We start from the raw sequence: 13,305 nt of genomic DNA, 5'->3' as shown, positions 1-13,305 counted from the left end.
TTTCTATTGCGTTGCTCTTTATTCCTCATGAGTAAATCACCTAAGTAACAAATTACTGTCATATGTGTATCACATGCTATGAAACACAAGCCAAAATCATATGCTTTCAGCCATATAAAAACATGCCAATCAAATCTTTTGTCATCTAAAAAGCATTTTTCCCCTCCTTTTTTATTTTCTTTTAATCTGACAACAAGTGAAAAACACCTATTGGTGAAGTATTTGGAAATTTTGTCCATATACCTGTCTTTTTTTAATAGTGTCCATTTTAGGAACTTACACTAGATCTTGCAGGTATTTTATATGCTTATCCTTTGCCACTCATACCATTAACTAATATTTTCTATTCCTCAATGCAAAAAATTTCTAGCCTTACTGGATGCAACAGCAAATCTAGTGGTGGTTTCACTTAGGCCAAGTTTCACACATAGATGCCAGCCTGTATCTTTATCTCAAAATTAACTCTATGGAAAGTAAAGATTTTGAGATTCCAGAATCACTGTAGTTAATAACTTCCCTTCCCTTGTATGTAAAAGCTTTGACTTGTACTGAAATAGTTTTGAAATAGAGATGGTATTTTTTGGTTCAAGATTGAAGCTCTGAGGTCCTTCAATACAGGAAATAAGGAACGAATAAAATTTTTGTAATCTGCACTGAACTCTTCAGTGATGAAATATGATGATGTGTAATTATATCAAGACTTAACTGAGAAAAAGGACAAAGAGCAATGACAGTAGGTGCAACGTTTAGAGATGAGGTTGTTGTCTGTGTCCAATGGCTCTTTGGCCCCGCAGGCAGTGATGTTGGCTGGCATCAGTCAGGAGCAGAGACTCCGCAATGTGGAAAAGTGATAAGAGGGTTGCCAGTGTTGACAGAGAGTATTTGTCTTGTATCACCTCCAGTTGCTGCTGAGCCTAGTTGGACTGGTACTAGTTTTCTGGAAGTGAAAGGTGTTTATTATCAGGGAGCCCAGAGACTTCTTCTGAGTGGGAGAAGAAAAAGAAATACATGTTTTGAATTAATGTGCCTGGATATGGTGAACTGCTAAATCCTGTTTGGTAGCTGAAAATTAACCTTTCAGCATGTGAGTTACATGTTAGTTTGATTACCTGAATGTGTGTGATTACAACCAGCTAGCTATCTCAGACATCTGTATTACAAAGTGTATTTATTATTAGTCAAGTAGCTTTATTAACCTCAATTAAGGATGGAAAAAGCAAAAGGGAAGTATTTTGGTGTTTGTTTATTTTTTAAAAATTTCCCCTCATGCTAAAATACTCCATTACCACTTCTAACCTAAGCTCATCCTATGTGGAGAATAACCTCCATATTCAGATTTGGTTCAAATGATTTTTGGGATCATCTGGGCAGAATCAGAACTCTAAAGCTTGCAAGTTGTTGTGGGTTTTTTGTTTGTTGTTGTTTTGTTTTTTCCTCAGTCATTACTACAATATTTGAGTCTGGTTATTTCATTCCACAAATAGATATATTTCTTTTAAATATTCATGAAATATGGGAGTTCAAGTTGTTCCTGATACTCTAATTAAGTTTCTTTTGCCTACAGTTGCTCCAGCTACTGCGGAGAGAACTTTGTTGACTGAAAAACAAAATGAAATTAATTACATTTCCATTGGACTGTAATTGAAGCATTTTGTCTTGCTGTTCCGTATGACATGTAAAGACCTTCTTCCCTGCAAGGCAGTGAAGCTGCAGGGCAGAACTGTGGTTTAATATATATTCTGTGCAGTGGCTGGCCCCAAAGGGCTTCAGCTGGGATGCTGTCCAGAAACATCAAACTCGGACTGGGAAATTGTTTTGGAGGCTTCAGCTACAGTAGCTTCTGTTTCACTGAAGAGAAGTCAGCAACCATAAACAGAAATCAAGCCATACCTGATAAAGAAGCACTAAACCATTTCCAGTGTAAAAAAATAACTTAAAACATTTAAACCTGAAGTCTTTATTAAATACACAGTGTATGAAATGTCTAATTTATCCATGTTTATATGACCATTGCATGCTGCTCTAAATACAGGCATGTTTGCAGCAGATCCATCAAAACTTCCTAGTTTTGAAGACCTCAAACAGGCCTTTAGTGTACCTGTGAAAACGTGATAGCTGGTCACACAGTGGTCTCTAGTGGGCATGTGTTCACAGCAGTGGAAAATTCATAGCTGAGCTTGAGTTGCTGCTTTGGTTCTTTTTGCTATTTTTCCCTTGAAAAATAAGTAGTAGGAAGAATAGGAAAAAAAAAAATCATAGTCATGTTGCAAGTTAAGGTTTTAGTGTCTAAGCATAACTGTAGTCCAGCTTAGGACAGCAGAGGGGAACTGCATACCATGGGTTTGAGGAGGATGCTTGGAGACCTGTGGGGAAGTTGAACGTGGTTCCCTGTGTCTGAGTCTCTCTCTATGATCCCTCTGCCAGCTGCATCAAGGGTGAGATGTGACTGCTCAGGAGGCTTAGGTGATGAAAATTATATTGGTAGTAAGTGGTGTTTGGTTACTTGCAAGCTGTGAAATGTTACAAACCATCCAATTATAGGAAAAAGGAGGGAGAGAGAGACAGAACAAAGCAAACTAAAAAACCAAACAGTTAACCTCACAAACAGGGGATGCTTTGTCCCTTAAAATCCACCAATGACCAACAGACAACGGCATGTGCTTTACAAGTTCATATCAAGTCTTAAATGTTTTTATCAGCACATCTTTCTTCAACCCAGACTTCCCCTGCAAGAGTTTTTGCACAACTAGTCACTTCCTGTCTGCTTGTTGCAATAAAACTTGCATCTTTCACACCTGGAGAGCTGTTTCATCATGAAATGGGAGTCTCAGGTTGGAAGAAAAGAAGAAATGCTATAACATTTCCTTTGCCCTAACTTTCAAGTATTCATGGATCTGTAGGGCATATTCCTTGGCCCCTTCACCCAGTCCTCTCCTCTGGTTTTACATGGATCTAAATTATAACAGTTTTGTTCCTTCACTAACACTTTTATCCTTCCAGTTCTTTCACTGGGTCCTCTGCTTCTACAACAAACTCAAATTCATTGCATTTTATTTCCCATATGTTAGACAACTCTACTGCAACTTTGCCACTGGGGGTCTCTTTTTTTATTTACTCTGTTCTGCCCTCATACCTGACACACTAGGTGAAGTTCCTTCACCCCATTTCACCTCCAAATTTCTATATTACTGAATTGTCCTCTCTGATTCAGTCTTCCGTGTTGTTGCTATGTCTTTCCTGTGGAACTTCCAAAGATTAATTGGTCATCTGGAAAACCCCTTGATAAGTATTCCAATTAGATATATATTTTTTGAGGAGCCTGACTCCCTGACAAATGCACTTTCAGCCAGAGCAAAATTAAAATCATCTGCTCTTGCCTACCTTTCTTCTTTCATTGTCAGTACTTTGTATTGTCCATTCATTCATTTCCTGAGCTTTGCTGGGTGGTGAACTCTTCAAGGCAAGGGCTGTGTCTTGACTGTATCTTTGTGCTTAACAGACACAGATTTGGAAAGGAAGAGGGTGTGAATACTTCCAAAGGAAAGGGAGTAAACTTTTTGAAAAGCCTATTGGTGCCATTTCCAAAGTGACTACTGTCTCTGAGGGACACTCAGACCTCTGTCTGCGTGTGTCATTTAAGAAAATGTAACTTCAGGTATCACTGGGAATTTTATTTGAGTAAATTCAAATATATTTCTTTCCTGAGGTATTTCTTACAGGTTGAGTTAAATAAGAATCACAGCTTTTCTTATACATGGCACAGATGACAGACAGCATGTTTCAGACTTCCTATGAAAATGCAGAACAGTGGGATCCATGTGTGATCAATCTTTATTTTCATAGAAACCAAATAATCTTCTGCAGCAGGTGCCAGGTTTGAAGAGTGCTAATGTGACAGTCTGTCCTCAGTCCCAGACAATGAAATCTTACCATGGCCTTACATCAGTGACTGTTTTCCTTTGTCCCACAGGCAGGCAAAGGGATTCTGAGGACTGTCATCGCCAACAACGAAGCCGTAGCAGATATGATCCCAGTAGACGTTGCCATCAACCTCACCCTTGCAGCTGGATGGTACACGGCTGTGCACAGGTGGGAAAGCACTCTTGTTTGCCAGACCTGGGCACTTACTGCCTACACCAGGACTTTAAAGGGAACCGGAAGCTAACAGAAAATCTGTGCAAGAGCCTCGTTGATTTGTTTTCTGGTTCATGTTTTCTCACCTGAGTTGGCAAAGATTAAGAGTGTAGCAAAGGCAGGCTTTAGAGTGACGAAATCTCTAAAGCTACAGGTGAGACCTATTTCTCAGTACAACATAGGCTCAGCTGACAAGCCCGCCTCTCAGAAATCACTTTTCTGAAGATCAAGAGCCTTACTGTAGATGTTTTTGGGGCCTCCTTTCTCAGGCAGCTGCACTGAGTTGCTTTTCAAGTGGCTTCTAGAGTTTTCTTGGTGAAAATGCTCTGCCTCTTTTCCTTGGAAAATGCTGCACAATGAATGTATTATGGCTTCATATGACAGAGGAAATGATCTAAAAAAAAATTTTTGATTTGCGTTGTTGAGAAGGGTATGTAGAAGTGACATTAGGGATTTTAGGTCTTCTGTGAACCTCTGACTCTGACCTTAATCATTAGGTAGGAAGCGCTACAGAGTAAACCACATGGATTATTCTGGAGGTTTATGCAACTCTGAGAAATCAATACCAGGCAAATAAAAGGCACAAATATTTCACTTTGCAAGGCAGAGTAAGCCCTCTGAACTGAGGGTAGAGAAAAGCTGCATAGAGTAACCCAAATACAGAGATCCTAAAAAGATCTTAAAAGGCAGCTCACCAGCTTTTCAGATTTATTTTTCTCATAGTTTCATCCCTCTCCATCAGTAATAGTCAAAGCAGCATGGTCAGGGAAAAATAAATATGGCTTCCCCAACATATAAACCCCTGAGAGGCTCCAGATGAAGAGGGCTACAGCCTGTCCATACAGCTGGAAAAGGAGATGAACATGTGCGGATGAGCAGTAGTACATCAGCATGCAGGTAGACTTGCTGGCTTTGGCCATGGTAGAAGTGCCGTTTTACCTAAATGTTCATTGTCGAAAGATACATGGATTTAATCTATTTCCCACACAAATAATCATTAGGCTAAAAGAGCAATTGCAGAACTTGATTTAATGCTTTGTCTAGCTGGGCACAACCCTAAGGTTAGCAATCTGTATTAAAAAAACAGCAGCATGTATGTGAGTGTTTTTGTTTGTTTTGTTTTGGGATTCTTCTCTGTTTGTTTTTTCCAACTCATCAAATTAGAAAGTAGGAAGTCAGTATCCTTCAGGGCAGGTGACACTAATGAGGGAAATTAGATTCTAAAACTTAGCAGGAAGTTGCAATCTTTGCTATACAGCATAGAAGCTCTGCAAAGCTCTACATTTTACCAAGGTCTCTGACTCACATGGAGGGTGGAAAATGGAAAAAAAAAAAAAAGAAAAATAATAGGAGGAGTCTCTTCACTGGAAACTGGGAAAATGGAGAAATCATTGTAATTCAGAGTTACAGGAGATCATGGATTCATAGCTTGACATGTTATCAGTCCTAAGCATCCCTACAAGTCTGCTAGGGATTAGTAGTAATTATAATATCCAGTTAAATGGCGTGATTTCGAAGCATGAAAAAAACCCAAACCAAAACAAAAAGCCTGTACAGTATCCAAATGCAGTTTTCAAGTATTACTGTGTGAGATCTCCTATCTCAGGTTTAGGGCTCTGTCTCCGCGTCTCTTCAGTCACAGGAATTTTTAAAAGAGAGGTTCCTCATAGGCACCCTCCTCCTGTGGAGAGAGGCTCCGAGCACCACAGGTACCTGAGGAGCACTGAGATGCTGTATCCTCCAGCCAAACTGCTGTCCCCTGTTCAAGGCCAGGTCTTGCCTCTTCTGGCATTTTGGCACATGGTTCCACCCGCTAATGTAGAGTAAGAAAAATGCTGCACTTGCACCCTTGGCAAGGCAGGCTTAGATCAAAAAAGCTTTTTGGCTAATTCTTGCACTATATCAAAGGAAGAAATAAAAAACCAGTATGATCTATATTTAGTTCAAATAAAACAATCAAGCTTTATTTGTTATTAAAATTAGACTTTTGTTGAAATGTGATTTGTAATCACTAGCCTAAAAAATGGAGTTTAAAAGTAGCGCAAATCATATTCATTAAGTAAATGATTGTTAAATACATACTGTCCCTGAGGCCAGATCGAGCCAATTATTTACAAAATATTAAGAGAAATTATTTTAAAAACTCAGAAATTTGTCAGTATGCATGCTTTTCTTATTGTTTTTATAATTTTGGTACGTGATGTATGGATGATTTTTCTTGAACTCCATCTGTCTTTATTAACTTCATATGTTTTCCAGAATCCCACTGAATCTTATCAATACTTTGTATTTTGTACTCTATTTTCATATTTACGAAACATGCCCTCTTCTGCAATTTTTATGAGTTGATATTGTTTCTTGGGCTGATTGATAGCTTTCAGACTCCTCTAATAAAGCTTTGGGTGCTTTTCTTCACACCTTAAAATAATACTTCTTTCTCTTTTCCAGGCCAAAAAACATGTTGGTGTACAACTGCACAACAGGTGGAATCAACCCTTTCTTCTGGGGAGAAATGGGTAAGGTCTAATTTAAATCTAGAATGTGTCAAACATCAATAGCATTCCTCAGCCAGGTTTTGAAAAGGTAATTTGCTATATTTAGGTGGCACTCAGTGTCTGCCATTCAAACTCCATGTGGGAGGCCCAGCTGCAGTGAGTGAGGGCCCTGTGAGCAAAAGCTCCCGGTACTGGATACCCAGCTCAGGAAAGCATCTCGTCAGTTTTCACTGTGGGCATAATCTCATTAATACCCAGAAAACTACATTCTTTGCTGCACTGATGTATTGAAGTGATGGAAAAAGAGACCAGTCCCTTAATTCTACAAGAAGACGCTTTGTGTAGCTATAACAGGACACTTTCCTTTCTGATTTAGAACTTTTTCTGGGTTTGGGGTTTTTTCATGCTTTGAAATCACTTGGAGTACCTTGCTAGTGAGTGGAAACTAGCATATTAAGGAGGTAGAGTACACTTTCTTTGTCTTTCTGTGCAGAAAATTTTAAACAGAAATAATTGGCGTAGACTTGAGAAGGCAAACCTTGAAGTGACAGATGTGCTTGAAGAACAGTTTGCCGTCTGAACATGAAGCCAAGTAGCAGAATTTAATTCAGTCGTATACTGTGAAATACTATATGCAGCCAGTACATTCATGGACAGATGCATGGGGTCTTTCTTTCACACATTCATTCACATCTTTGTGCTTTAAATAAAGAAGGCTGGCAAATCACTACTGTGTTATTTCACCTCTCAGCTGCTGCTTTGCATTTAGTTTTGCATTATTTATGTGGCAAACTCTTAGTCAACAGAGAATTGCATTTTCAGAACAAGGCTTGTCTCAAAATCCTACTAATGTCCTACCATGATATTTGATCAAGTGATCTAGCAGGGAAGAGGTTTCAGCAATTGGCTGAGCTGGGAGAAAATCACGCCACGTTCCTGGCAATTTTTTTTATGAGAGATGTAATGTTGTGGTTAGTCACAGATCTTCTGTGGCTTTTTTCACAGGAGTAAATGCAAAGCTTTTCACTGGCTTCTACTTTAGGCAACAGCCACCATGATGCTACCTGAAGTTTGCCTTTCTAGTCCATTTTCTGTGTAATTTTACTGATGAAAACAGCAATATATTAATGCATTTTAACTGATTTTACTCTGTTACTTTGCTCATAATTGTGGATTTAGCAATTAAATCATTTGGGTGCAGCAGAAGTTTGCATAAGCATTTCAGTTGTGTGATGGGCCTGAAGGCAAAATTTTCTCCTTGGGTGACACTCTGGAAGACTTTCTACTCCATGTTGTATCTACAGTTTTCCTCAGAGGAGCAAGCTGCAGAGGGTATTAGGTAAAGATTCATGAACAGGAATTGGGATAGAGTACCAAAGAACAAAATTTTGCCCTTGAAAATGTTGCATGGTTTAAGAAATTAGTTTGGGAAAGGTTTACCACATGAAGATGTTACAACTGCAGCCATCCAGTTTGAATTCTCAGTTCAGCCTTCTACCAATTTATTTTTGGTGAATACACAGAAGTCTAAAATCTTCTTTATAGATATGACAGAATTTCTCAACTATTCATATACTTTCTCTCTCTGCTTATTACTATTTGGCTTCTAGGCAGCCAGTCTCATGGCATCCACTTCCATCAGGCCTGTCAGAGCCAGGATCTCTTAAATAAGAGCTACCAATGTGTAGTCCAGCCCCTGCACAGAAGGACTGAACTTCACCCATCAGTTCTTTCCTTTGCAACGGGGCAGCATCTGCTACTCAAGTTGTTACCTTCTCTGTTTGAAAGCCCATTTCCAACTATGTTTAGCTCTGCTAACTTTCTCCCTGCAGGTTGAAATTCTTGAGGCCAGGTCTCTACCTCCAGTGTTTTTTCAGCTTGTTCAGAATTTTTCTTTCTCCTTGGCATAAAAGGAGCTGTTTGATATAAACATACAGGGGACACAGGATCAGCAGATGTGGTGGGGAATGGGAGTCATCTGGTATAGAACTGAGCATTTAGTGCAAATCGGACATGGAGTTTGCAGAGGGGAGGACCTGGACTACTTACTTAGGGAGACTTACAGCAGGACCAGCTGTAAGAATGACATGCGAACACAACAGAGTAGGTATTTTTTGGAAGGAGAGGAGGACAGAAGAGAAGAAGATCAAGGAAATTGAGACAGGAATGGGCTGAGGATGCCCTGGGTAGGGAACAGAAATGACTGAGATGGGGACATTTTGAGTACAAAGGTGATAAGCTTGGAGGGAGGGAGGGAAGGAGGAGAAAGAGAATCCAGAAGAGAATTATTTGAAAAATGTAGAAGTCTAGTTCAGAGCTTATGCTTAAACATCCATTGCAGACCAGTTTATTCTACCAGTTTCCAGACACAGACAAACCTCTGGTGTTAAAAGGAACCTTAACTGATTTATGTATTTTCCAAATAATGCTGTGCCTTGGGATTTTTTTTCTTATTGCCTTCCATTACTGCTGTTATTTTGTCTGCTGTTACCAAAATGTGGTTAGACAACCAAGTATGAATCTGTAGAAGTGTATTCTGCTTGGTTGCAATGTAAGTCTTGCTAGCCTGACATTCTGAAGTACATTGTGCAATTTCTGCTCAAAACTAAACCTCAAAACAGGCTTTAAAATGGTGTTCAGTGTGTGAAAATTTAATTTCAATTTATCGTTGACATTCTACCTGGGCAGGACTGGTGTCTGATTCTCCCTCTGCTAAATCTGCCTTAGAGCTGTAGAACTCGCTGCTGGTTTTTTGTGCTGTGGTCGGAGGGGAAAGACAACCCACTCACTAAATTGTTTCAGGAGCTGCTAGAGGTGATGTGTTTCTAGCTTGGAATTCTCTGCCTGACTTGTCTGTCTGTCTGATTCTTTCTCTCTTTCCAAAACTCAAACTGTTATAGCATAAGAGAGTTGCTACGTTTGCGAAGCTGAACACTTTCCACAAATTAGGACACAGTGCAATTGTGCAGAGTCAGTGCAAGCCAGGGTAAGGGAGATTCATAAGGAAAACACCCATAGGATTAACTGTTCTAAATTATGCAAAATGGGTGTTTTCCCAACTTTCTTCCAGTAAATCTTTCAGGTTGGTCTCACTGCCTTCATATATGCATTTTAAAATGAAACTGTTTTCATTCCCGACTTTCAGAATTTGCATCAAGTTTTCAGTAGAAATCTCATCTGCTCTTGACATATGTGTTTCTCATACCAAGTAATATCATGGCATAATTCTGTGGCTTCTCTACTACAGCTGCATTTCCCATTACAAGCTTTAAATAACCAAGATGATAAGGGTGTTGCTGATTTGTGCGAATTTGGTGCATGGCCAATGATTTGAAATGACAAGGGATGCAGTTTCCACTTACTGATTCATTCTCTCTTGCTATCCTGGTCAAAGATGCCAAAAATGCAAAGAGAGGGGAAAGGCAGTAATGTCTTTAATGTGTTTCTAAAGGGAAACCTTCTCAACCAGTTTACAGCTGAAAGCTAGATCTGCAATATATTAACATCAGTATTTGAATAAATAGAGCTATAAATATATGCTGCAGACATCATCAAAACTATCTCAATTCCAATATATCTGTGATTCCCAGTTAAACTGAAAGGTTTCCATTAGGAAATCAAGTGAGCAAGTGAAACTAAATAAACTTTAAGCAGATGAGAGTTTGTGAATAAACTGTGATTTAAAGTGCCTCTTGAGGAAATTTCCTTAAGGGGAGAAGCAGCAGAGTTCATGGGATTGCTTTCCTGATCCATAAGCTACTTGAATGGGCACAGATATACAACTCTCCCAAACCGGGAGCAAATCTCTCTAAGTTTGAGCCAGCTAGAGCTTTGTTGAAGTATAATTGTAGTAAATGGCCATGCTGCTAACACAGAGGAAAGGAACTCCTCATGCACTGCTAAGACAGACACAAACTCTTCCAAGAGATGGCCAGACAGCAGCTTCTTCCCAGTAGCCCATCTCAAACTCTTTATTGCAGCTCCCCTGCCAGGAGTAAACACCTTTACAAAACTTCAGTAAAACGCTCTGGTGAGCCCTCCCTGCCAGGCACAACTACATGGGAAAGTTTAAATAGGAGATTTTTGCTAATGCTTGCCATTGTGAGAGAACATGCTGCGAAGAATAAGATTTCCATACCACAGCCCTTGAGATGACCATGAGATAACCACATCCTTGCAGTGTGGCTACGTGAAACCGTCTGGCTGTTCAGAGGCAAGATGAGTTTCAGGAGAACTAGTCTTCAGCCATTAAACTTGCAGTGTATGGGGTGCAAAAATTAACAATGAACTTGCACTAGAACTAGATTGTACTATTACAAAAGTTGTTGTTGTCCCAAATTAGCAGGTAAGTGGCTAACAAGTCTCCTCTAGTTGCTGCAGCTTAGAACAAGTACAGCAAAAATCCCTACTTGAAGTGAAGTGATGAGCCCACTGCACAGACATGAGAGGACTGTCTGAATATTATGATTGGAATCTGCTTATCTAAGGATGATCTGGATGTTTCTTCTGACTTGCAAATTCTCATTTGATTGTCCATTTGTAACATAAGCTTAGACAGTAGACTATAACATTAGCACAGATTGATGTCGTAACTCTCAAATTTATGTTTAAAAAAGTAAAAAAAGCCCACATATTCTTCTTTATTGAGCTCACTGGTGCTCAGGAATAGTAGCACCATCTGTTTATAAGTCCCTAGGATGGGAGTTTTCTATTCAACTACTGCAATTCTATTAAGCCTCTGCAATATGCAAATGCCCCAGATATGCACATGTAGATGCCACTTCTGTGGCACAGTGCCATTGCAAGAGCTCAGAATCAGGCCCAATGTATTTTTATGCCTTAACATACAAAAAGTGTGAAAGATTACCACCCTATCATTAGTTTTCAAGTTAAGAATGCAAGATAATTTGGTGATTTAGTGCATCCAGAGCTCCTCTGAAAAAAAGGCTGAGGTAGTTGTTGTTGTGGGTCAGATGTGGTTTGAATGGATATAATGAAGTCTTTCCAGAAGCAGCCCCCTATGTGTGTAAGCAACTTGCCCATGACTCAGACTAATAATGACATTAGCCCTTCTGAAAATTTAGTTAGAAATTAGAAATGTCATTTTTGTTTTATGCTGGTGTATCAAAATTTGCTTTCAGTGATCTGAAGATATGTTAACACTTACCAATTTCTTCAATACGAACTGCAGGTGAAAGCAGACCTGCAGTTCCTTGGTTTGAAGCATTTGAGGCTACAACTGCCCTCTTTTCCTCCATTCCATTTTGGCATTTTATTAAGGAAGTTTATGTCTGCTGCTATTAAGTCTAGAATCAAATTGTGTTTCAAATAAGCAGTAGATGGAGTCATCAGTTTTAATGCCAGAAGGGACCATGAGATGACCTTTTCCAGCCTGCACTGACATAGTTCGCAAAACTGTAGGATAAATGTGTTAAGCACTGTAACTTGGGCTTTACCGCAGTTTGTTGGTATCGTTGTGCCCACCTCAGCTGAAATAAAGTGCCTGATATTAAGTTAAATGTCTGTTCCCTTACAGAGCAGTATGTCATGTCCACATTCAAAAGGAACCCGCTGGAGCAGGCCTTCCGAACACCCAATGCTCACTTGACGTCCAACTACTTGATAAACCAGTACTGGATAACTGTCAGTCACAAGGCACCAGCCATACTCTATGACCTGTACATGAGGCTCACAGGGAGAAAGCCCAGGTAAGAAACCACACACCTTTAGCTTCCCACACACCTACCACTGTTACGGAGAGCAGATCTCTAACAAGTTCTGTGAAGTGGCTGCCTCAGCTTGGGATCCCTGATCTTCTTCCGATCTTCAGGCCTTGTCTTGAGGAGATTGCTCATAAAGAAAAGGAAGCATATGGCCATACTTAAGCATAGCCTAGGGTTCCCACCCATTCCAGTACCTGGGGGACAGCACAAGTTTTAAACTGACCTTTACAAGCTCCAGAGGTTCCAAAGCCAGCAGAAGAGTATTGCATGTTGTATAGCGACATTTCCACCACTGCAACTTTCCGATACGATTGTCTCTATCTGTCATGAGTAAAGACTTAAGTCTGTGCAAGGACTTGTTACTGGCAAGGTTTAGAACATTTTAATATTTTTTCCCCATAAATCAGATGGCATAATTAGCAGTTGCCAGCACTGGATCAGCACCCTGAAATCTAGGACGTTTCCGAGTATGAAAAAATTCTGAATTTTATTTATGAGGACAGTTTACCATTACAATTGATATTTGGGCCTTGGCAATGTCATGGCTCAGAGGAACACGGGCACACATGTCCCATGTGGGAAGAATCCTGATGTAAATAACATAACTCAGCCAATGTCCTCCTTCACTCCCTGCCACCACAGAGAAGAATTTATTGTACAACACAAGAATGGTGTGCCAGCATTGTGTTCCATGTTAATTGCTCTGTGCTCTTCTGCTTGCTAGAAAGCTGGCTTTAGCTGTTCGCAGGAAGATCCCTGGCTGATGTCACGCTTTGGTTTCTCTCAGATGTTTTGCTTCAGAGTGAAATTGGTCCATAAAAAGACTTCCAGTTATCCAGGGGGCAAGAATTACCCTAGAAATAAAGGTAAACTGAATATGAGGAAAAATAGACTGGAATCTTAAAGTTCTGTTGAAACAGGCAACAGTAAGATTTTGGCATTGCTGTTACAAC

The 13,305-nt window shown here is 39.8% G+C and overlaps 1 protein-coding gene across 1 annotated transcript in view; it reads left to right on the top strand.

Moving 5' to 3' along the window:
* The window catches only part of FAR2 (fatty acyl-CoA reductase 2), a gene marked incomplete at both ends in the record, with an annotated part of 80,094 nt that overhangs the window by 58,588 nt on the left and 8,201 nt on the right, over positions 1 to 13,305 (top strand). The window contains 3 exons of the mRNA XM_080354308.1: positions 3,971 to 4,089; positions 6,583 to 6,650; positions 12,166 to 12,337. Of these exons, the coding sequence (XP_080210434.1) occupies positions 3,971 to 4,089; positions 6,583 to 6,650; positions 12,166 to 12,337 (359 nt within the window). The remainder of the gene's footprint in view (positions 1 to 3,970; positions 4,090 to 6,582; positions 6,651 to 12,165; positions 12,338 to 13,305) is intronic.

This window comes from Nesoenas mayeri (assembly GCF_963082525.1).
Source record: "Nesoenas mayeri genome assembly, chromosome: 1".
NCBI lineage: Eukaryota > Metazoa > Chordata > Aves > Columbiformes > Columbidae > Nesoenas > Nesoenas mayeri.
This window is presented reverse-complemented; position numbering and strand designations above follow the sequence as displayed.